The 24735-nt window shown below is 38.9% G+C and overlaps 1 protein-coding gene across 1 annotated transcript in view; it reads left to right on the forward strand.

The window, feature by feature from the left end:
- The window catches only part of LOC122800226 (dynein axonemal heavy chain 17-like), a 17083451-nt gene that overhangs the window by 13052300 nt on the left and 4006416 nt on the right, over positions 1 to 24735 (forward strand). Inside the window, exon 58 of the mRNA XM_044069720.1 lies at positions 9769 to 10002. Within this exon, the coding sequence (XP_043925655.1) occupies positions 9769 to 10002 (234 nt within the window). The remainder of the gene's footprint in view (positions 1 to 9768; positions 10003 to 24735) is intronic.

Consider the following 24735-nt stretch of genomic DNA (forward strand, 5'->3'; position numbering starts at 1 on the left):
TTTGATCTGGGGTAAACTGGGGCTTGGGAGAGGATTGTAAGTGAGAATCTGTAGACTTTAATGAACTGTACTGCAGAATTCTACCATACAATGTAATTTATTTTTGCTTCTGAAAAAGAAATGTAAAATGTGTGCCTCGTTTCTTTAAATTAGTGGTGCCAGTAATATGTTGGTCATGTAGTATGTTTTTTTGTGTAATCGCCAGCTTGAAAAATTACACGTGATAAAGGCAGATTCAGAAAATTGTGTGAAGAGGTAAATCAAGTCTGAAAATAGGGACATACTTCCAGAAAAATAAATATCATGTGCAAGGTTAAATCAAGCCTGAAAATATGTATGTTCCTGTAAAATAGGGACAGTTGAGAGGTCTGATCTCTGGAAATCCAACCATATGCTGTCTGATGGCACTGAGCAGTAGTCCTCATCCTGTACTAATATGTTGTCCCTCTAACCGAGCTGAGCAGCATATCAGTTCCATTAGGATAAAGAAAGCAAAGAAAAACTCCATTGCATGGTAGTAATATCCCTGCTGAGAATGGAGTCTCATATGATGTAGGCAAGCCTTCTATCACACCTAAACTTGTTCCACCCCTTCCACTGATGCTGGTGATCGTCAGTACAGCGAAAGCTTGCACAGCACCAAATCCCTACCCTATGTGGTGTCCCCTGTGATGTAGGAAAACCTTCTATCACACCAAAATTTGTTCGACCCCTTCCACTGATGCTGGTGATCTTCAGTACAGTGAGAGCTTGCACAACACCAAATCCCTGCCCTGTGAAGACAGGGACAGTGAAGCATCATGGTACAGATATGCAAGGTGCTCACATAGCAGTATTGAATTAAAGGTTGCCTTTCTTTGAAGTGGATTCCTAGCCTCGATCTACCTGTTTTCTTTTCTTCCAGGTATTTATATACCATGCAACCAGTCTTGCTGCTATTTTCAAGTGAGAATCTTGTGTATGTTGACAGTACTGTTTGGTTTGTTCTTGTCCACTCTTACAGTGTGGTGGGCCCACCTTTTTCCAGGAGAAGGTACTGACTGCAAGTTGTGATGGCTTACTTATATGGTCATTTAAACAATTATATCCTTATCTTACTAACCACCATCAATTTCTGCACTAGCCTTTTTTCTGGAGCAGGTCCTGTAGTATGGGGGTGGGGGGCAAAGTGTGCTGGCCATACATCTTGCACTATCTAACCTGATCTGCAAGTACTGTTGGAATTCAGTCATATTGCAAATATTAGTGGAGTCTAGTGCTCCAGACCATGACTCGATGATATTGTTCCCTTAAGAGAAAAGCTTTTATCTGTTGACTGCCACTGTTGGGGAAGTGGTAAAGACTGACCTAATATAACTTCTAAAACTGGATGGAATCCTTTTCAGGAAATGTTCCCATGATATACTTTCTTTTTTCTTTTTTGAAATTAAGGGACTTCTGAATAGTGGTTTCTGGTGCTAAATGTAAGCTCAGAGGGGCTGGATTGTGTTTGCATTCTTTGTCTGCAGCAAACTATAGCCCTTGGACTGCATCTTATTAGCTCATATAGAAGACCACACCAGCTAGACTGTGCACATAGTGAGTATAGATATGGGCACCTTTTTCAGTCTAGAAACATTAGATGGGCTTTCTTTTTCACTGTTTACTGTTCAGCCCTCTGAGTATAATGTTCATGAGGAGACTGTTATTACATAGGTGTTCCAGGACGAGACAGCCTAAGGTGTCAACAGAGGCTAGTCAGAACAATTTTAGGTGATACATTGAATGAGAGAAAGGTGGTCATTTGCTGGTACATGCCCCTGCAGTGCTTCAGTACTAAAGATAATAACTGAACTCTGGTCATTTGCAGTATATATAGGGAAAGAACTCCTACTCCAGTTAGTCTGCTGAAACTCTGCCTTAAAGATCTGCTGTTATGATGACTACCCTCATACAACTATGTTATCCTCTGTGAGCCATCTGCTATACTTAAATTCTTAGTCTACTTCAAGACATTTACTCTCAGATTTGCATTCCCCAAAGCCTATATCCACCAAGTCTATAAAATGTTTATTTGCTTTTGATGACCTATCATGCATGGTAGTATCTGATGCAAAGCGAGTACTCTTCTACCATCTTAGTTATAACAAAACTAATAAACCAAGGCAGGAATGTCCACACAGTATATATTTATTAAAATGTAAAGCTTTTGAGTCAAGCACTCTTTATCAATACATAAAAACTTGGTTTGAACCATTCTTTAAATAATTAATGCTAGTCAATCATAACATAGAGATATAGAGACATAGAAATTTCTAGTCTCCCACCAGGACACAAGTGCTCCTCAGCAATTACATTCTGCTTACTGAGCACACTCAAGCAAATCTGCAGTCTGCGGCTACCAATGCACCCATACAGTATAAGAAGGAATCAGTACTGCAAACTAAACAAGGATATACATTTTGAGCCTCAAGAGCAGGAGCACACTCAAGCAAATCTGCAGTCTGCGGCTACCACTCCACCCATACAGTATAAGAAGGAATCAGTACTGCAAACTAAACAAGGATATACATTTTGAGCCTCAAGAGCAGGGTCAGTCCACCCAGGCATTCTACTTGTATGTTTTATGAGAGTGAACCTATTACATTAGCAGTATTTCTTAGTAGTTCTCAGCTTGCTAATAAAACTGACTGTTGTAGCCTTGTGTCCTCCCCCCCACCGCTAGTACAGTAATCCTAACTGTCCAATAGACAGTATACATTTAATTCACATCTGTGTGACTAAATTAACCATCAAGCAGCCCTCTCAGTGCTTTCTGCCTTAGTTTGTGTCACTTGGAGGCCCACCTGTTTATTTGCATCTCTGTACATTCCCCTTCATTGCTAATGTATCTCCCTACTCTAATCTGTGCACAGACTGGTTACTAATCAGCAAGTCAATGTGAAGACACACTCCCAACCTTAATAAACTTTGCTGTCTCTTCTCTCCTTCACTTTACAGGTAGTTTGGATTATTACTTACCCCCTCTGAGGCCTTCACTGATTTCCACTGATTGCCTGTTGTGTTTCTTTGCATTCCACCTGGTTTACACCCCTTGTGCTATCTCCCTCCCCCAATACAAAGTCTATATTAGAATCCTGCTGAGCATGGAGCCATCTTTAAATTTCTAGTCTCCCACCAGGACACAAGTGCTCCTCAGCAATTACATTCTGCTTGTCAGTAAGCCATTAGACCTCAGGACTTTGTTTTAAAAGTGTTCAGATTTGTAAAGTAATACTTTTTCTTTTGTCTTGGTTGGCTCTGCCCCGCTCCGTTCGCCCTTGCTAATGCTTGGGCTCTCTCCGCTGCCCTGCCCCCTATTCCCTCCCGCCCCCACTACCTCTACATTTATAGTAATCACAGCCACACCCACAGCTCATCCTCACATCACCTCCACCAATCACAGCTCCTCAAGTCATATCACATTATACCACACCAACTTGCTCCACACAAAATACTCCCAATCACTCTCATTCCCACTAGGCATTTTTTACATCACCCATACTACTTCCCCATCCACATATAGTGCAACCCTATAATTCCTATTCAGACCCCCTACCTAGAAACAACTTAAACTTTATAACCATGACTATCACGCAACTAAGTCTAGTCTGTCTTCTCATAATTCTTTACAACACTTAAGTTATCACTCTAGCAATATCCCTAAACTTAGTAGCACAACACTGCATTATGCACTCTCGTATACAGACACCACACATTATAATAATATCTGCCCACAGAACTACATAACGGACCAATTCAGGACTAAACACATATGCTCTCATTCCTACTCCAAAAAAAACACAATACTTTCTCACGCTCCTCACCAAACTCCAACATCTGTATAACCATTTTAACTCCAGGCTCACCATAAGTGGGGATATCCACCCCAACCCAGGCCCAAATCCATCCTGTCCAACTCAAACTGCTCCAACACAAATGTCAGAACATAACATCCCCACTTTCTTCATCCCTGGGCAAATCAACAACAGCAGCAAAACCAACCATATTTTAATGTTAAATATTAATATTAGAAGTATCAAAAATAAAATACCTGAACTCCAGGCCACAATTGCACACTACTCCCCAGACATAGTTGCTTTAACAGAAACCTGGCTAAATAAAAACATAGCTAACTCAGAAGTTCTCCCTACCGGCTACAATATCATTAGACAAGACAGACCACTTTGTAAAGGGCATGGAACTGCCTTACTGTACAAGTCAAACTTAACTGTCTGTCAATTACCAAACTCCTCCCCTCCCCCAATAATTGGGACATACTTATCTCACAACTTCAACTTCACCCTAAAAAGGTCATCACCACAATTGTGATCTATATTACACCTGGTAATACACCTGCTAGCCTTGAAGACTTCTTATCCTGGTGTTCTTCCACATACTCACAAGAAACCCTTATTCTGGGGGACTTCAACCTAGATTGGTTTACCTGTATATCAGAACCACCAAGTAATCTAATAAATCTCCATGGCTACCAGCAGCTAGTCCAAATTCCAACTAGATGTGATAAAAAATCTAAAAGGGAATCCATCCTTGACTGGGTCCTAACTAACAACCCCACATTGTACCCTCACACAGGCAGTCTCCCAGACACCTTAAGTGACCACAACATAATATACTTTATGCATAGTAGAACAAGCATATGCAAAACCACTAACTATATATCCACTAGAAGCACAAAAAAATTCTCTCCGAGGTCCTCAACACTTTACTGTGTAACGGTGACTGGACCCCCCTAAAAACCCTCCCACTTGACCAGGCTGTAGCATATTTCAACAAAACATTTCTACAACACCTAGACACTGTCGCTCCATTGCGAAAAATCAAGGTTAGAACCTCTACAAACCCCTGGCTCAGTAAAGAAACCAAACAAATCCTCAAGTCCAGAGACACTGCCTGGCTTTACTATAAAAAAAACAAAGAAACACAAAGCCTAACTAAGTACCAAGAACTGCGCAACCATGCAAAAAAATGCATTAGGCTGGACAAAAAATTCTACTACACAACATTACAAACTAAATACCAACACAACCCACAAAAAATCCACCCAAAAGGCTATCCCCAAACCAACCACCCCTGACACTAAAGTTCCCATCGAAACACAATTCAACTCCCATTTTGTGAACTCAGTTCTATCCTTAGTATCACAGGACAGTTCCTTCCTCACTATCCCCCCAACACAAATAACACTAATACAAGCTTTACCCTCAAAACAGTTTCCACCACTTCAATCAAAAGCATGCTCTCCAAACTAAAAACCTCATCAACAGCAGCCGACCTACTCCCCAGCTATTTCTTGAAACTCACAGCAGAAGCTATTGCTATCCCAGTCTCCACTCTCATAAACAGATCAATTGTTGAAAACTATGTGCCCAAACTCTGGAAAATATCCTATGTTACACCCATACATAAAGGCTGGACCTCCACTGAACTTAATAACTACAGATCCATTGCTTTACTCTTCCCCCTGGCCAAAATCCTAGAAAAATGCATCCATACCCAGATGCTAAACTATCTCCTAGACAGCAACATCCTGTCACCTACTCAGCATGGTTTCAGACCTGCCCATAGTACCACTACAGCCCTCCTCTGCTTCACAGACACAGTAAACCGTCTCAAAAATGAAGGCCTACAAGTGTCAACTCTTTTTTTGGATATGTCCAAAGCATTTGACACAGTCTCACACCAAATCCTGCTAAACAAACTAAACCAATATCATCTATCAATTTCCACTCTTACCTGGTTCCAAAGCTACTTAACTGACAGGTACCAAGTTGTGAAATGGGAAAATTCTCTCTCTCCTTAGCTGCCCATAACTATAGGAGTCCCACAGGGTTCTATCTTAGGACCACTACTATTCACAATCTTCACAAATGACCTCCATACCTCCAGATAGCATGCATCTATAATTCAGTACGCAGATGACACTACCTTAATCTGTGCTGCACAAAATATTCCCACCCTCCTGCAAACAACTCAACTAGCATTCTCTGATGTTGAAAACTACCTTACCAAAGCCCAACTTATCCTCAATCCAAAGAAAACTAAGCTTATGATTATAACCAGTTCTAACAAAAACACTAACAGTCAATTCACTATCTACTCCACTAATGCTACTCCAATTGCTCCAGTGGCACAGGCTAAGCTACTGGGAATAACCATAGACTCCCACCTAAAATTTGAAAGTCCTCTCAACTTAACTATTAAAAATGTACATGCCAAACTGGGGTCGCTCTACCGTATCAAACTATTTCTTACCAACAACACAAGATCAGCCATTGCTCACTCCCAGCTTCTATCCACCCTACTCTATGCATCTCCCATTCTGACTAATCTCAACAAAACTGAACTAAGCAAAATGGAAGCCTGCTATAACAAAATTGCCCGCTTTTCTGCAAATTGCTCATATAGAACTCATCACTGTACTGCTTTGAGACAGCTCCACTGGCTTGAACTGCCCAACTTCCTAACCTACAATCAGCTCTGCCTCTGTCATTTTATCTATTACCTCCCCAATAAGTGTCCTGCCCTCAAAAACCTAGTACAACATCACTCAGCCAAAAGGCCTCTTAGATCATCAAGCAAACTACTACTAGAAGTCACCAACAGCTACAATAGCTTTGGAGATGCACTATATAGTAGTTCAGTGGCTAAAAAATGGAACTCTGTCCCTACAAGCATTCAAAAAACATCGTCCAAAGCCTCCTTTAAAGACCTCATCAGGCAACATCTCAAGGAAAGTTGGCAGTGCCATGATTTCTCCCCAGGCTAGTGAAAGCGGATAACACATACATACAAAATCTAGAGCACTTGATAATAGTTTTCACTCTTACTCACAAACACTGGCTAATCTACAATGTATGTACTGTACCTGTGTACTATGTATATATTCTACCTATGTTCCAAATTTCAGCTGTACACCACAAATCTATTACCTTTATTTTTAAAATTAATATTTTTTGTTTGTTCTCTCCACTGTAACTGTTTATGTGCCGCATACCACTGCAAAAACATGTCTCCTGTAATTTGTGTGTATACTGATCATGTCTAAATAACTAAATGTGTCTGTAATTTTTCTTTGTGGAGCTTTTCTCCCTGGGCCTCTGCTGAAAAAGGGTCTTTTCAGCTCAGTCAGACACCCCCAGTTAACAAATGTAAAATAAATAAAAAAAAAAAATAAAGATATAAAGTTCTTCCCACCTAGCTAATACAAGGTTAGCATAGCTGTTAGCCACCGGTGTCCTCATTGCCACACCTAAGATCTGATGATATATAGTATCATTAAACAAAAACACAACTGTAGATTAAAAGAAAGGATATCTTCACACATCTCAGAACTTCTCAGGGGGGTGGAGACCAATGCATTATGTAAACATATTACGGATAGTGGAAGTGACCATGCATTTACGTTTAGGGTACTACAAAAGATCTTTTTAAATGAAAGAGGGGGTGATATTGTCAATAAAACTGAAAGGGCTGAATACAAGTGGATACATTATTTTAGAGCTGATATGCCACCAGGCCTCAATAAAGTTAATAGTATTATACCTGTTTTAAAGCTGAAATATTTTTATGTTTAATTGTGCTATTTTTTAGACCTGATGAGTGTTGTAATATGTTTTAAACTGAAATAACTTTTATGTCTAACTGTGCTACTCCTTTTAGACCTGATAAGTGTTATAGCAAGTTTTTTTATTGTTTAATTCATTCTTTGTTATGATTGGCTGGCATTGATTATTCAAAGAATGGTTCAAACCAAGTTTTTATGTATTGACAAAGAGTGTTTGACTCGAAAGCTTTACATTTTTAATAAATATATGGTTTATGCTTGTTGCTGCATTTGGACTTTCTGAGACACGTTTAGCTGTTTTTCTTGACCTGCTGTTTTATTGTATCTTAGTTATAACAGACAGTTGTGGAATTCAAAACTGAATTTAATGACTTCTACTTTGTTCTCAATGAAATGTAGAGCAATGCATCCAGAATATTTTCTCCAAGTGTGTTTGATTTGCTTATCTCTGCCATGCCATTAGGCAGCTTGTTGCTGTCTAAGAAAATGAAAAAGTCCTGACATTAGAGTAGAAAACTTCTTAGTACCAACAATCACATTCACTGTTTTGTAATATAGTTTTAAAAAGATGTCAATTTTCTGAGAAAACATAAAATAGCTTTTTTGTTCATTACATTTATTATGTTTTTGTGCAGGCTTCTACTGCATACTTAATAAGTGACTGTTAAAGAATCTCATTTTCTCCCAAAGACATCAGTCTATAATTCTCTAATTCATTTTGACTTTCTAAGTGAGTTTCATTTTTTTGTGCAAATTTTCTGTGTGAGACAGCCTTCAGATGAGATATACTGCTGGTGAAAAGCACATCAAGAGATTTATGAAGCAAAAATTACTGCGTTAATTAACATTTTCTTCTTTCATTTTATCTAAATTATCATTTCAGCTATTAAAGAATATGTGTGAAAGACCTATTAATTGATACAGTGTGTGTGTGTGTGTGTGTGTGTGTGTGTGTGTGTGTGTGTGTGTGTGTGTGTGTGTGTGTGTGTGTATGTGTGTATTAATATGCATAAAACCTCTTTGTATTTCGCCAACTCTATTGCTGCATTGAACTGGAAACAAAGCTTATTACTGTTTGGCCAGCTCTCTGCTGTGCAGCTGGAGGCCTGACACAGTCACAAAAGGCAGAAATTACAGTAGCACGAGTGGGACTTGTAGGAGCTAGATGATGGAAGTTGGAATGAGCAGCCATGACAGTTCACTCATCTTGGAGGAGGGAGGGGTGTGAGTTAGCTCATAAATTCTGAGTACTGCTGGTATTGGCTGGGGAAACAGGCTGCAATATGGAGCAAGTGCAGATAAGGAAGAAGCAAACAGGGTGTATATAAAGACCAGCATAGCTTGCACTGTGTGCTATTGCCTAAATTTGCAATGAGTAGGTACATTCATCCCATATAAAAAGTGTTTGACAGTTGTATATATGACAGCCAGCTGACAATCAGCTTTTCAGCTTATCGCCTGGAAATAAGATGATGTTAGAGAGAAGGGTTCTCTTGGGTTAACAACTGTCTTTCTTCTCGCAAAACAGTTCTAATTTAGGCAGTTGCTTTTGTTTTCTGAGACAACATGTAAAATGACAAATGTCCTGATATATTTTCAAACATCCTCTAAGTGTTGTAGAAACAAATTGATACTTTATGTGAAACACATTATCATGATATAAAGTAACAGAAACAATAAAAATCTTATTAACAGCAAGCCTTTATTTTGGCGATAATGTGAAAGCAGTTCTTTTGCATTGATTGTGGGTATGTTATGCCTTGCAGAATCTTATGCTTCAAGAAGTATCCACGTTGAGCACCAGTTGATAACCCCGTTTCTACCTTGAAAAGGGAAGACATACAAGATGATTTTTGGGTGGAATAAATGGGTCAGAGTTCAGGAGGGACCAAAGGTCAGATTTATAGGAAGGAAATAAAATATATTTTTGAGCTGAAGAAAAGAGTTAGACTTGCAAGACTACAGTCCCTCACTAGATTAAATGTCCTTGTTGTTATTTTATTATACTGACCTTTGAAATTTTAATTCTGCTGTGCTTCATTAACTGATGGCAAGTACATCAAAAGATCCCTGAAACAAAATTAGTGTAAGTGACATTTTCTTTTTCCTTTTTATCTAATTTGTATTCAGCTATTAAAGAAATTCTATTTTTTGCATTTCAGCCTGGTGTAAAGAATTCCATCAGTCAATTTATGGCTTATGTCCACAAAACAGTCAATGATATTTCTAAGGCTTATCTTTCTTCTGAGAGGCGCTATAATTATACAACACCTAAAACTTTCTTGGAACAAATTAAGCTGTATCAGAACCTGCTGTCTCGCAAAAGAAAAGAACTCCTTGCAAAGATGGACAGATTAGAGAATGGGTTGACCAAACTTCAAGATACTTCTAGTCAGGTTAGTGTGCATGGTAAGACAGTATAAAACATTGTTCTACAGCTAAAGCAAATGAATAGTCATTTTGCAGCCTGCCTGTTACAAATGACAAAACAGGTCTTGTGACCCTCAGCAACAGAATAAGAGAAAGCCTTTTGAAAATCAAGCATTATTTTATTTAGTTTTGGACATGAACATAATCATTCATAAAAAAAGTATAATGGAAAATAATCTGTTGCAAGGCTTAACTTATAACCCCTTAACTGACCTTTTTTCAAAAGTTACTTTCTGCCACTGCTGACCATTTGGCCTTTTTAGCTATGCGGCTGAAGTGGTTTGATATTTTCTAGGGAAACACACCATAAGTCCATTATCCCCTGGAACAATTTTCACTGCATTGAGGCAGAAATGCCAGTTTCCAAAATATTGTGTTTTTGTAGTATTGATCCAGTGTCATATTAGTCATATTAGAGGTAATGACAAGGACTAAATCATTATTTAATGTTTTTTCAAGGGGCCAAGCCTCTTGCAGCCCCACATCTCCATTCTTAATTATACTCTCTCTGAGGTTGCACAGTTGAGAGATGCATACATTGCTGAAGTTCACAGTGATATTGTACTCTGCTGTAAGGCTCTGCAGCATCAGAGAGAGAGAGAGAGAGAGAATAATTAAGTAGGTTGGTATGAGGGGTATAGCCCCTTAGGTCTGGGACTACAGGAATTTGCCCTCCTGCAATAGAATTTTTATGTGGCTTTTCCAAGTATTTAGCCAGAGATTTTCATGATTTTTCTTTACCAATATGCAAGATATTAACAATCATGCCCTGAGAAAGTGACATTTGTTTCATGTGAGCATGGCCCTGCCCCCATTTCCTACTGAAATTTGTAGGGAAAGTTACATTGGCATTTAAATATAATATACACTTACGTTATGCTTCAAGTTCAGAGGCAATGCTTGGCTGCTGGCACTGTTAGTTGCCCTTTAGTACCTGTTTTCTTTTTCTCATTGTAACTTGCTGGAGATTTGCATCATCTGAACCTTGATCTTTCATTAACAGCTTCGGTATATAGTCTATGTTAGGTCCAAATGAAGTAGAATGATGTAGATGTATGAAAGTGTTTTACCTTTGCATTTATTTTACAGTATTATAGTGGTGTCTTTTTTCTCTCAGTCTATGTGTTCACATGTGATATGGACTGTTGCAACACTGCATTAACGTTAAATAACTGTCTTCCTTATTTTAAGCACAGGGTGCTTATCTGCTTAGTTGATGTGCCTTTTTAATCTAATTGTCATTTGGACTTGAGTGTTCCACAGAGTTTTACAGTGTTGCTGCAGGTGTTATTGTAAAAGTGATTTTCATGTCCCATGAACTACTAAACTTGGAACTACTTATATTTTTGCACATACCATTGGTTGTCTTCCCTGACTTGGATTATAGAAGCTTAGTAGTGAATATCTGACGATTACTCAGCAGAGATTTGGAAGAGTTATATGTCCTGATCATATGCTCTGCAGGGGTTGTATCTAGGCTAATCCATTGTTAATTGCTTGCCTGGACTGCTGAGGACTGCTGGATTGTTGGACTGCTTAGTGGTGCTTTATGGAATTTCCATCTTCATAAACTCTAAGAAAAGAAGCACTGTGAACACCCTGAAGTTTAGTTAGCTCAAACAATCAGATAATGACAGGGTCCAACTATTCAGGTCAAAACAATTAAAAATATGAAAGAATAGTCTTTTGAGCTATTCAAGTTAAGCTAAAACACCAAGCAGTAGTAGTAATAAATATTTGTAAATTAAATACCAAACAATAGCAAAAAAATCTTGTTGCAATAAAAATTTCTTCACTTTTGTGAATAAAACCAGCTTCATGTTCTTTGTACCAAAATAGCAATCTTCTTGTTGCAATTAAAAATAGCTTCACTTCTTAGTAGCAATACAATAAATGTTTATTTTGTGAAACTTATATAAATCAGCAGATAAGTGCTGTGTTTATGAAAAGAAACTAGAAATAAATCTTGTGTTTATACATATTTCAAAAACAAAGAAAAAATCAGCATTCTATTTAATTCTGTAGAAACATAAACATATAATTGTACTTGGTTAAAAACTTAAAAATATCCCTAGAATATATATTAGAATATAGGAGGTTTTAATATTTCAATGGTTGTCTTGCTTCCAGCTTCTGTTTGCTTTCCAGCCAGGAAATTCAGTAGTAAAACTTGAATGAAAGAACTTTGAAAAACTTATAAATGCACCTATGAGGATATAGTAATTGGGGTCCATGTGTCTGATGGTTTTCATAGATAGATAAATTTGTGCCATGAGGTGTTAACAATTTAATCAGCTATGTAGGCTAACTTGTCTAAAACAAATACTACACTATCCATTGTCTGTGCAATTGGATTGAGAAAATGTATTCAGGAAATCAAGAAGTAAAATCTGACCGAATGAAAAATTAAAATGCCGGTCTGCTATGGGTCTTATAACAAACACTACTAAGGACTTCGTAATTTGGGTTATGTGTGATTGCTATTTTTTATATAGAAACTAAATGCTGTTCCTGTTGGTGTACAGCAGATTATCAGTTAAATAAAAGTTTTTAAAAATAAATCGGAGAATTTAAATAATAAGGAAAGCAACCCCACTTAAAAAACATCTCTGTATGTTATAAAACTTAATAAATATAGCTTGCCTGCAGTGCTTTTGCTCACGTTTCTTCAGAGCTGCCTCTTGGGTGGAACCTTTTAATTTGAAAGAAAACTTTTGCGCACAGAGGTAAAATAACTAACAACCAATTAATAATTAAAAATTAATAATAAATAATTGTATAAATCTCCACCAAAGTCAAATTAAAACAGGAGAGTTCAGCTGTCAGTAATAAGCGTGGTGATGGAGTTTGCTAAGATTGAGAATCACACATAACCCAAATTACGAAGTCTTCACTGATGTGTTTTATAAGCTGGTGACAGCAGAGAAATAAATTCAGTCTATCCAAGATGGGAACTACTGGTCTATACCTTATTGTGTTTTTATCTGATTGGGCTGGGGGGTTAACTTTATAGAAGTCTTTCATCCTGCTGGTATAAAAGAATTAGATTTTGTGGGATTGTTTTAATTTATTCAGAACTTTCTCATGCCTGGCTTGCACACCTGTGACTGCAAGAGTTTGATTGCTTATATAACTACATATATTTTTTGCATTTGCTCTGTTTCACAAACAAGTCGGTGCTGCATTTACTTATTTGGTTGAAATGTTTTTCAACCTGCACTTGTTAAGGAGTCTCCATCTGTTTGTTACTGTACTGTTCTTAGGTTGTTTTTAACAGTAGTCTGATATTTTCTAACCTCCTGTGTTACTGAAATAGCTGTTTTTGAGTTTGCCAAAGTTTTCCCTGACTCTGTCAGAATTTCTCTAGGTTTTGCAAAGTTTTTGTGTGTTGTGAACATTTCTCTCGGTCAGTGAACATATTTCTAAGGATTTCTGATATTGTAGGAAATCTACCTTCTGTTGTAAATAATTTGTTACTGCACTTGCGATCAACCCCAGTTTGTTTTACATTAAAAGGGTTCTTTTCCACTCTGGTGGGAGCAGAGAGGTAAATTCAACCCATCCAAGGTGTAAACTGCTGGCCAGTTATGAGGATTTAACTTCATAGAAGTCTTTTGTCCTGCTGGTATAAATGTTTTATATTCTTGTGGGATTGTGCTCATTTATTCAGAGCTTCGTTGTGTTTGGCTTGCACTCAACTGCAAGACTTTGATTGCTTGTAAAACCATCTGGATCTAGAAAGATGGTATAAGTATTTGTTTGCATTTGCTTCAACTGTTTCAGTGATAGTTAACACATCTGTGCTGCATTTACTTATATGGTTGAATTGTTTTTCAGCCTGCACTTGTTAAAGAAACTCCAGCTGTTTGTTACTGCACTACTCTTATGTTGTTTTTTAACAGTAGTCTGATTTTTCATAGCCTCCTGTGTTACTGCAAAAGCTGTTTCTGAATTGCCAAAGTTCTACTGAGTGTGCCAAAATTTTTCTAAGTTTTGTAATGTTTTGTGTGTTGTGAACATTTCTCAGGGTTAGTGAACCTATTGCCAAGGAATGGTGATATTGCAAGATTTCTTACTCCTGTTCTAAAGCACTTGTTACTGCACTTGAGCTCACAGTCACTCCACTTTATTTTACATTAAAATGGTTCTACTGTACTGTGGTGGGAGCAGAGAGCTAAATTCAAACCATCCAAGGTGAGACCTACTGGTCAATAGCTTATTGTGTTCTTTTCTGATTAGACTGAGGGTTTAACTATTTATAGGAGTCTTTTATCCTGCTGGTATAAACAAATTAAGTTTTGTAGGATTGTGCTTATTTTTTCCAGAGGTTCCTTGTGTTGAGTTTGGATACATGTGACTGCAAGTCTCGTATTGCTTCTAAAACCATGTGGATCTACAAAGCTGATATAAGTATATATTTGTTTATACTTGCGCTAACTGTTTTAGTGATATTTAACACTTCTGTGCTGCATTTACTTATTTGGTCGAATTTGTCACTGTGTTTCAGCCTGCACTTGTTACAGAAACTCCATCTGTTTGTTACTGTACTGCTGTTAGGTTGTTTTAAACAGTAGTCTGATATGTCCTAACCTGCCCTGTTACTGAAAAGTTGTTTCTGAGTTTACCAACTTTCTCCTGTCTGTCAAAATATTTCTAAGTTTTGCAAAGTTTTTATGTATTGTGAACATTTCTCAGGGCTATTGAACTTATTACCAAGGATTCCTGATATTGCAGAAATTCTTAGTGCTGTTCTAAAGCATTTGTTTCTACACCTGAGCTTAGAGCCAGTTTGTTTTACATTAGAAGGGTTATTCTGCACTCTTGTGGGAGCAGAGAGCTAAATTCAACCCATCCAAGGTGGACACTACTGGTTAATAGCTTATTGTGTTTTTATCTGATTGGCCTGAGGGTTTAACTTTATAGAAGACTTTCATCCTGCTGGTATTAAAGAATTACATTTTATAGGATTTTGCTCACTTATTCATAGCTTCCTTATGCCTGGCTTGGACATCTCTGACTGCAAGTCTTGCATTGCTTCTAAAACCACTGTATTTGCAAAGCTGATATAAGTATATTTTTTTGTACTTGCTGTAACTGTTTCAGTGATATTTAACACTTCTGTGCTGTATTTAGTTATTTGGTCAAATTTATCACTGTATTTCTGCCTGCACTTGTTAAAGAAACTCTGTCAGTTTGTTACTGTACTGTACACAGTAGTGTGATATTTCCTAATCTCCTGTGCTACTGCAAAAGCTGTTTCTGAGCTTGACAAAGTTCGCCTGAGTCTGCCAAATTATTTATAAGTTTTTCAATGTTTTTGTGTGTTGGGAACATTTCTCAGGGTTAGTTAACTTATTTCAAGGATTCTTGATAATGCAGTAAATCTTATTTCTTTTCTAAAGCATTTGATCCGATCTTGTCAATCTTCATCTATTCTTGACTTGTGGGTTATGGTTCCGATCTTCTGAAGTGAACCAGATGTTATATACCTTGCTTCGGCCAAAAATCTGTTGAACTGGTAGTCTACCCACAGTTCCCCTCCCCACATTACCTCAGATCTTGTTTGCCGCTCTTATGACAGGCTGTGTCAGCCATCTCTCTTGTAGCTAGGTATATTCTTATTTATATTATTATCATTCTATTCAACTAAAACTTTTCTATCCTTTAATTCTTGGTCTACCCATAGCGAGTGTGGTGTAATTTTCTAGTACTATTGGTAAATTCTTTCCCTACCATCACTGGTAGTTTTTCCCTTTACTCTCTCTCTTTCTACCGTTGGAGTCTGTCTACCATTGTTAATAGATTTTTTCCTCTTTCCCTTTTTTTGTGAGTGAAGACCTGTTTTCAAAACTTTCTTCTCTCTCTCTCTCTTTCTGCCTTCCTGTTTGTTTTGTCAGGAATGTGGCAGAAAAAACAAAAAGATCTACTATAGTGTTTAAGCAATATGTAGAGTGCAGCAGGAAAATGCCAAACCTGGATAATCATGAATCCAGTGTGTATTGTTTGGGGGTTCCCCATCTGCGTATTGACTATTCATCAGCCTGGGTTTCAGTAATAGAACTTTGGTAGAGAAAAAGAATAAACTGATTCTCAAATGGCTCCTTAAAGCCCCTTTTGAAGAAGCCTTGTAGAAGGCTGACCAGTCACCACCAGCCTCTGGATCAAAATCCTCTCATTCGATGCTGACATCTCCATCAGAACCAATTGTTAAAAAATATAAACACGCTTCCAAGGTTCATCTTTGGAACCAAAGGTTAAGGTTCTTAGGCTCTCGGAGCAGTCTAAATCTCCAGCCACCAAAATCTTCACTGGTGCCTTCTACACCAGCTATGACAACTATTCCATGTTTAACTACCATGGCTCTGACCTTGACCATGACTGCAATGTTGGTGCTGTCTGTTACTCCTATCATTTCTGTGCCTAGTTCTCCCATGGTTCAGCAAACGATGCTGAAATTAATGGTATCTACAGAAATTAGGTCTATCTATTCTCCATCTTTGGACCCGTTCCATGGTCAGCTTTGTAGTCCATTCCTGGAGAGACTTGACTCACCGTCTGGGTTATCCATGGTCTCCACCAGAAGTCTTTCTGAGCTTGATATTGTTAGGGTGGTGAATCAGATCTTGACAGCCCAGAGTCTCCTGTTCACTTCTCAAGCCCTTCTCCCTTCAGGTGCAGAGGATCTTTCTCTGTCCACCCCTACTTATTCTTCTCCTCTAACCTCAACACAGGCTTTAGAGCTCTCAACTTTAATGTCCCAGGTACTGATGGCTTCAGCACAGACAACAGTTCTGTCTTTGGCACTGAGTCTAGCTCTGGCTTCCTCGGTGCCCTCAATACCGTTGGGTCCTCGGGACTATATGTTCACCATCAGGCCTGGAGGATTTGAACCAGCTCCATGTTTTTCTATGCAACTGACCATATCCCTTTTGGTTGCATTGACAGGAGACCCATCCTCAGTTCTGGTCTGTTAGGTGGGGCTCTTGGGGTGGGGTGTGACCCTGGTTCTGAGTTTGTCTGTCTTGGTTTGAAGCTCCCATCCCTCCTCAGTGGGCCTTGCCTTTCAGGCTATGGAAAGAGCTTCAGCCACTGCATTATCTCAGGTGGCTTCTGGATTATTAGAGTCTTCCTCTGTGACCCCAAGTTTTTCAGTTCAGCCCCCACCTCTACCCCTGGACAGCATACACCACATTTGCAAGAATTGCCTTCTAAAGGCACTCCCTCTTCCAAGTCCTCTTCAAATGTTCCCACTAAGGAGGCCCCTTAGAAGAGATTGTGTAAGAGGAAACACTTTGATTCTCCTGAAGAATATGTCACAGAGGACACGAATTTTGATGAAGGGAAGGGTTCCCCCATGGTCACCCCTGGAAGATGTCTCTTTTGGAGAAATTCTGGAGATCCTAAAACAGAGGGGTGATTCGAAATCCAAAAACCCATCTTTGGAGAAATCTGTGTACTTACAGGCCTTTGGTGTGCACCCATCCATTTCCTGGGTAACCCCATTCACTGATGATTTAATTAAACTAATTGCTTAGTGGGCTTGGAAGGCCCCTGACTCTGTGGAACCAGTCCCTCGGAGACCTGACAAAATCCTTACTGCTCCAGAAGATCAACCACATTGGGCTAAGGGCCTAGTAGTAGATGCCATGGTGGTAGCAGCCACCTCTTCAAAAGAACTAGCCAAGGAAAGTTCTATTGTCCATGCCCTGTACCAGGAGTCCAGGCGATGGACAGATTTAGGAAGCAGGTCTTTGCATCAACCTTCTCCATCAGGCCCTTGAATTTTTTGGAACACTTCACAAGGCTTCAAAGGGATCTGATCAAGGAGCTGTCAGATACCCTGGCAGTGTGCAAGCTGCTGCTGAGGGGGTCCAGGAAAAAGTGATCTTCCAGCTAGCTACCCTGGAGTCTATCTCAAACTTGTCCATGAGGCTCATTGCATATGATGCCAAAGGGGCAACAAGGTCAGCAGCTTCAGGTGTCGCTATCCAAAGACATGCTTAGATGCACCTGTGAAAGTTTGGGGAACCATTCAAGTCTTCCTTTGTTACTGCTCCCTTTGACAGATCCTCTGTGTTTGGTCCCAAAGTAAAGGCAACTCTGTCCAGGTGTGAAAATGATGAAAAGACTTTGTCTGCTGTGGGCATACATTTTTCCACTCCTCAATGATCCTATTCCAAGAATCAAAGGAGTGGTAAGATGTGATTCAAGAAAACCCAGAAGCCTTTTCAGGACACACATGGCTCAGACTTCCCTCAGAGCAGTGGGGGGAGTTATAGTGGAAGATGCTGTCCAAGAGGCAGGTGTGTTCCACAGAATCAGGGTTCCAGGGATTCGTTCTCTGGTCAACTCTATCAGCACTCCTGAATGGTGGCTTGATTGCTTACCTGTGGAAGCAGTCGGGGAGGATTTTCCTTGCACCCAAATGCCTGGCGACATAGAACAACCGATGCCTGAGTGCTAAGGATAATTTCCAGATGTTATCTAATTCCCTTCACCTTTTTTCCAAGAACCCCTGCAAAACTCGCCGATGTTCCACCCAGTCAGAGAGTTCAAGCAACAATAGAAATACAAAGGCTGCTACAAAAAAGAGTCATCCAAGTAGTCCCACCAGACAAACTAAAATCTGTTTTTTACTCAAGATTCTTGTTAGTGCCAAAGAAAAGGGGGGACTGGAGACCAATTTTGGATCTCAGTATTCTAAACCAGTTCATCAAAAAGCAAAGTTCTGGATGGTCACTGTTCTGTCAATTCTCTCCTTCTGAGAGAAAGATGATTGGATGGGCTCTATTGAATTTCAGGTCATGTATTACCACATAAAGGTGGACACATGCTTGAGAAATTTTCTCTACTTCTGAATGGGAGCCAGTCATTTGCAATTCAAAGTGCTGCCCTTTGGCCTTACCACAGCCCCCAGGGTGTTCACCAAATGTATGGCAGCAGTCACAGCACATCTGAGGCTGCAGGGATTCCAAGTGTTTCCTTATTTAGACAACTGACTCCTCACCTCTCTCACCAGGCATCTACTAATATAAACTATGGACTACATTCTGAAACTAACCCTTGAGTTGGTCATCACAGTCAATCCTGAAAAATGTCAGCTAACCCCTTCTCAGGACATGGAATTTATCAGAGCTCTCCTCAGCACTGTTTCTTGCATAACATCGCTACCACTACACAAGTTACAGAAACTTCAGTCACAGGTTCTCCATCTTCTTCACTCAAACAAAATTCCTGTTTATCTAATTCTGCAGGCATTGGGTTCCATGGCAGCAGCAATCACATTGGTTCTATTGGCAAGATTTCACATGAGACTTCTCCAATGGTTTCTTGCAAACAGAGTATTCTAACCCACCCCATGAACCATTTAGTTTTCATATCCAGTCGGTGCAAGAACTACCTACCCTGGTGGATGCACTCAGAGAAGATTATTCTAGGCCACCCCTTTCTTCCCTTATCTCAGGAAGACAGTTCAAGGCACTTGGTTCCCTTCTGAGGCCAAATTGCAGATCAATGTTCTGGAGTTAAGAGCAGTGCTTCTGGCACTGAAAGCATTTCACTCTGCCTTATCTCAAAGGGTGATAGCTGTACAGTTGAAAAACATGTCGGTAGTCTGGTACATCAACAAATGGGGGAACCAAGTCCTACCCATTGTGTCGAGAATCCCTTTGAGTGTGACAATGGGCTACAACTTCCAACTGCTTTCTAATAACAATGCACATCCTGGGGAGTTCAAATGTAATTGTGGACAAACTAAGCAGATGCATCCTCATGCTTCATAAGTGGTCTCTGAACTCCAGAGTAGCGAAGGAGATCTTTCTTTGCTAGGGCCAACCTTGCTGTGACCTGTTTGCCTCACCCCTGAACAACAAGTGCAAAAGCTACTTTGCCCTAATTCCCCTCAGTGGAAGTCCCCCATGGATGCTCTTCTCCACGATTGGCCTGCAGGTCTCCTTTATGCCTTTCCCCCTTCCCTCTGATCCCTCTTTTTCTGAAGAAAGCAGTTCAGTTGAGAAGCAAAGTGATCCTCATTGCTCCTTACAGCCTCAACAAATACAGTTTCCCTTCCTCTAGCCTCATCTACTACACCACCCATGGACTCTGGACCCAGTTACGGATCTCTTGTCCCACCTCCAGGGACTAGTGCACCCCAATCTACAGTCTCCCAAGCTGACTGCTTGGTTTCTTCAATTCTGGTAGTCATTGGGCATATTGTATTCCTTCCCCATATGACATTCTGTTGGCATCCCATAAACCATCCACCAGGAGTCTCAACCTTAGTAAATGGAAGAGATTTTCTATTTGGGCCTCTGACAATGGTCTAGATCCCTTTTCAGCACCAGTAGAGAAAATTCTGGCATTTCTAGCTGCCATTTTTAGTAAAGGAGCTTCTGCTTCTACTATCAAGGTTATCTTAGCAGCTATTTCAAATTTTCATAATGGTATCAGGGATCAACCCTTAATTTCTCAAATACTTTGTAAGGTTTTTCTTAAGGGCACAATCTTCTTGAAGCCCCCTTTCAAAGACCCTCTTCCCCCATGTGACCTGACTCTGGTGTTACAGTCACTTTCTTCACCTCTGTTTGAACCTTCAGTGACTTGTGATGTAAAATTCCTTTCTTGGAAGACATAATTTCTCATAACTGTCACTGTGGTGAGGCGAGTCTCTGAATTACATGCTTTATGCTCTAAAGCTCCATGTTTAGTTTTCCATAAATACAAAGTGTCACTCATAATGAACTTTACTTTCCTTCCTAAAGTGACATCAGAAACCAATATCAACCAGCCCATAGACTTGCATGTATTCTTTCCAAATTTTTTAGATAAAGGCGAGTACTGCCTGCAGCTTCTGGATGTACACAGGCAATTACGTTTTTATCTTGATAGAACTAAACAATTTAGATAATCAGACCAGTTATTTGTATCCTTTGCTAGTGCAACTTTAGGCAAACTAGTATCCAAGGTGACTCTGTCCTAGTGGTTAAGGCACTGCATTTCTTTCATTTACACAAAACTTAAGATGAAGCTCCCTATGCCAGTCAAGGCACATTCTACCATATCTATGGTGATGTTGGCTCTTTTTCACTCCAAAGCTTTCATGTCAGAAATTTGTGCAGCTGCAATGTGGGCTAATCCACATACCTTTATTACTCATTACAAATTGAATATGGTCTCCAGGGAGAGAGCCTCCTTTGTTTCTATAGTTCTTAGGAATATTCTTCCATAGGGCCGCCCAGGATCTAAGGTAGCTGGGGACTCTATCCCAAAGATCAAGACTAGATGAAGATTGATAACATCAGATAAAGAAGTTATGTCTTACCATAACGTTCCATCTGTGTTGTTGATCATCTGTTCTTGCATCCCTCCTGCCTGCCCCTTCCTTTAGACTTCTGGTGGAGCAACATCCTGTCCTGGGTTCTTACTGTTAGGCATACCTTGGACAAATGATCTTATATTATAACATAAGTTTTCTGTATGATAGCAAACTCAATCTGAGGTAATGTGGAGAGGGGCATTGTGGGTAGACTAACAGCTTGAGAAATTTTTGGCTGACGTGAGCTATTTAAGAGCTGGATTGGTTCCAAGGATAGAAACCATAACCCACAAGTCAAGAATGGATGAAGATCGACAACACAGATGGATCGTTAGTTTGTTGTGCATTAAAAGGGTTCTTTTTTCACTCTGTTGGGAGAAGAGAGCTAAATTCAACCCATTCAAAGTGAGAACTAATGGTCAGTAGCTTACTGTGTTTGTATTTGATTGGCCTGAGGGTTTAACTTTTTAGAAGTCTTCTATCCTGCTGTTTTAAAAGAATTACATTTTGTGGGATTGTGCTCATTTATTCAGAGCTTCCTTGTGACTGGTTTGGATACATGACTGGAAGTCTAGGATTGGTTCTAAAACCATATGCATATACAAAGCTGATATAACTATTTCAGTGACATTTAACACTTCTGTGCTGCATTTAGTTATTTGGTTGAATTGTATTTCAGCCTATACTTGTTAATGAAACTCCATCTGTTTGTTACTGTACTCTTCTTAGGTTGTTTTTAACAGTAGTCTGATATTTTCTAACCTTCTCTGTTACTGCAAAAGCTGTTTCTGAGATTGCTAAAGTTCTCTTTAGTCTGTTAAGATAATTTTTAAATTTTACAAAGTTTTGTGTGTTGTGATCATTTCTTATGGTTAGTAAGCTTATTTCCAAGGATTCTTGATATTGAAGGAATTATTGCTTCTGTTCTAAATCATTTATTACTACACCTGAGTTTAAATCCAGTTTGTTTTACATTAAAGGGGTTCTTTCGCACTCTGGTGGGAGCAGAGAGCTAAATTCAAATGTCAAAATTCTCCTTAGTCTTCCAAAATATTTGTACTTTTTGCAATTGTTTGTGTATTCTGAACATTTATGATGGTTAGTGAACTGATTTCCAAGGATTCCTGATATGGCATGACTTCTCACTTTTGTTCTAAAGAATTTGTTTTTATACCTGAGCTCAGAGCCAGTTTGTTTTACATTAGAAGGGTTTCCTGCACTCCTGTGGATGCAGAGAGCTAAATTTAACCCATCCAAGGGGGGAACTACTGGTTGGTATATTATTGTGTTTTTATCTGATTGGCCTGAGGATTTAACTTTATAGAAGACTTTCATCCTGCTGGTATAAAAGATTTACAGTTTGTGGGATTGTGCTCATTTATTCAGAGCTTCCTGGTGCCTGGCTTGGACATCTCTGACTGCAAGTCTTGGATTGCTTCTAAAACCATCTGGATCTACAAAGCTGATATAAATGTATTTTTTGCACTTGCGGTGTTTCAGAGTATTTAACACTTATGTTCTGCCTTTCCTTATTTGGTCAAATTTACCAGTTTTTTTTCAGCCTGTACTTGTTAAATAACTCCTTCTGTTTGTTACTGTACTGGCCTTAGGACATTTTATCAGTAGTCTGATATTTCCTAACCTCCTGTTTTACTGCAATAGCTGTTTGCGAGTTTGCCAACGTTCTCCTGAATCTGCCAAAAAGTTTCCAAGTTTTGCAAAGTTTTTGTTTGTTGTGAACATTTCTCAGGGTTAGTGAACTTATTTTCAAGGATTCCTGATGTTGCAGGAATTCTTATTTCTGTTCCAAAAAATGTGTTACTGCACTTGAGCTAAAAGCCAGTTTGTTTTACCTTAAAATAGTTAGTTTGCACTCTGGAGAGAACAGATAACTAAATTAAACCCATCCAAGGTAGGAGCTACTGGTTGATAGCTTATTGTGTTTTTCTCTGATTGGCCTGAGGGTTTAACTTATAGAATTCTTTCATCCTGCTGGTATAAAAGAATTAAATTTTGTGGGATTGTGCTCATTTATCCATAGGTTTGTGCCTGGTTTGGACAGCTGTGACTGCAAGCCTTTGATTGCTTATAAAATCATCTGGAAATATAAATCCGATATATGTTTCACTCTTGCTCTAACTGTTTCAGTTATATTTAATACTTTTGTGCTGCATTTACTTATTTGGTCAAATTTATCACTGTTTTTTCAGGCTACACATTTTAAAGAAACTGCATTTGTTTGTCACTGTACTGTTCGGTTATTAACAGTAGTGTTACTGCAAAACCTGTTTCTGAGCTTGACAAAGTTCCCCCTTGTCTGCTAAAATATTTTTAAGTTTTGCAAAGTTTTTGTGTATTCTGAACATTTCTCAGAGTCAGTTACCTCATTTCCAAGGATTCCTGATATTGCAGGAATTCTTACTTCTGTACTAAAGCATTTGTTATTGCACTTGAGCTCAAACCCAATTTGATTTGCAATAAAAGTGTTCTTTTTCATTCTGGTGGAAGCAGAGACCTAAATTCAGTGCATCCAAGGTGGTAACTAATGGTCAATAGCTTATTGTGTTTTTATTTGATTGGCCTGAAGGTTTAACTTTATAAAGGTATTTCATCTTCCTGTTTTAAAAAAAATTACATTTTGTGGGATTGTGCTCATTTATTCGGAACGTCCTTGTACCTGGCTTGAACACTTGTGACTGGAAGTCTTGGATTGCTTTTAAAACCATCTGGATATACAAAGCTGATATAACTATATTTTTTGCTCCTGCATTAACTGTTTTAATGATATTTAATACTTATGTGCTGCTTTTACTTATTTGGTCAAATTTGTCACTGTTTGTCAGCCTGTAGTTGTTAAAGAAAACCAATCTGTTTGTTAGTCTACTGCTGTTAGGTTGTTTTTGACAGTAGTGTGAGATTTCCTAACCCTCTGTTTTCCTGCAAAAGATGTTTCTGAGCTTGTTGAAGTTCTCCTGAATTTTCCAAAATATTTCTAAGTTTTGCACAGTTTTTGTGTGTTCTGAACATTTCTTAGAGTTGGTTTCCTTATTTCCAAGGTTTCCTGATATTGCAGGAATTCTTATTTCTGTTGTAAAGCATTTGTTACTGCATTTGAGATCAAAGCCAGTTTGTTTTACATTAAAAGGGTTCTTTTGCACTCTGGTGGGAGCAGAGAGCTAACTTCAACCCATCTGCATTGGAAATTACTGGTTGATAGCTTATTGTGTTTTTATCTGATTGGCCTGAGGGCTTAACTTTATTGAAGTCTTTCATCCTTCTGGTATAAAAGAATTACATTTTTGGGGATTGTGATAATTTATTCATAGCTTCTTTGTGCCTGGCTTGGACACCTCCAGTTGCAAGTCTTAGATTGCTTCTAAAACCA

This window comes from Protopterus annectens, chromosome 4.part0, assembly GCF_019279795.1.
Source record: "Protopterus annectens isolate FY-2018-M chromosome 4.part0, PAN1.0, whole genome shotgun sequence".
Classification (NCBI taxonomy): domain Eukaryota; kingdom Metazoa; phylum Chordata; order Ceratodontiformes; family Protopteridae; genus Protopterus; species Protopterus annectens.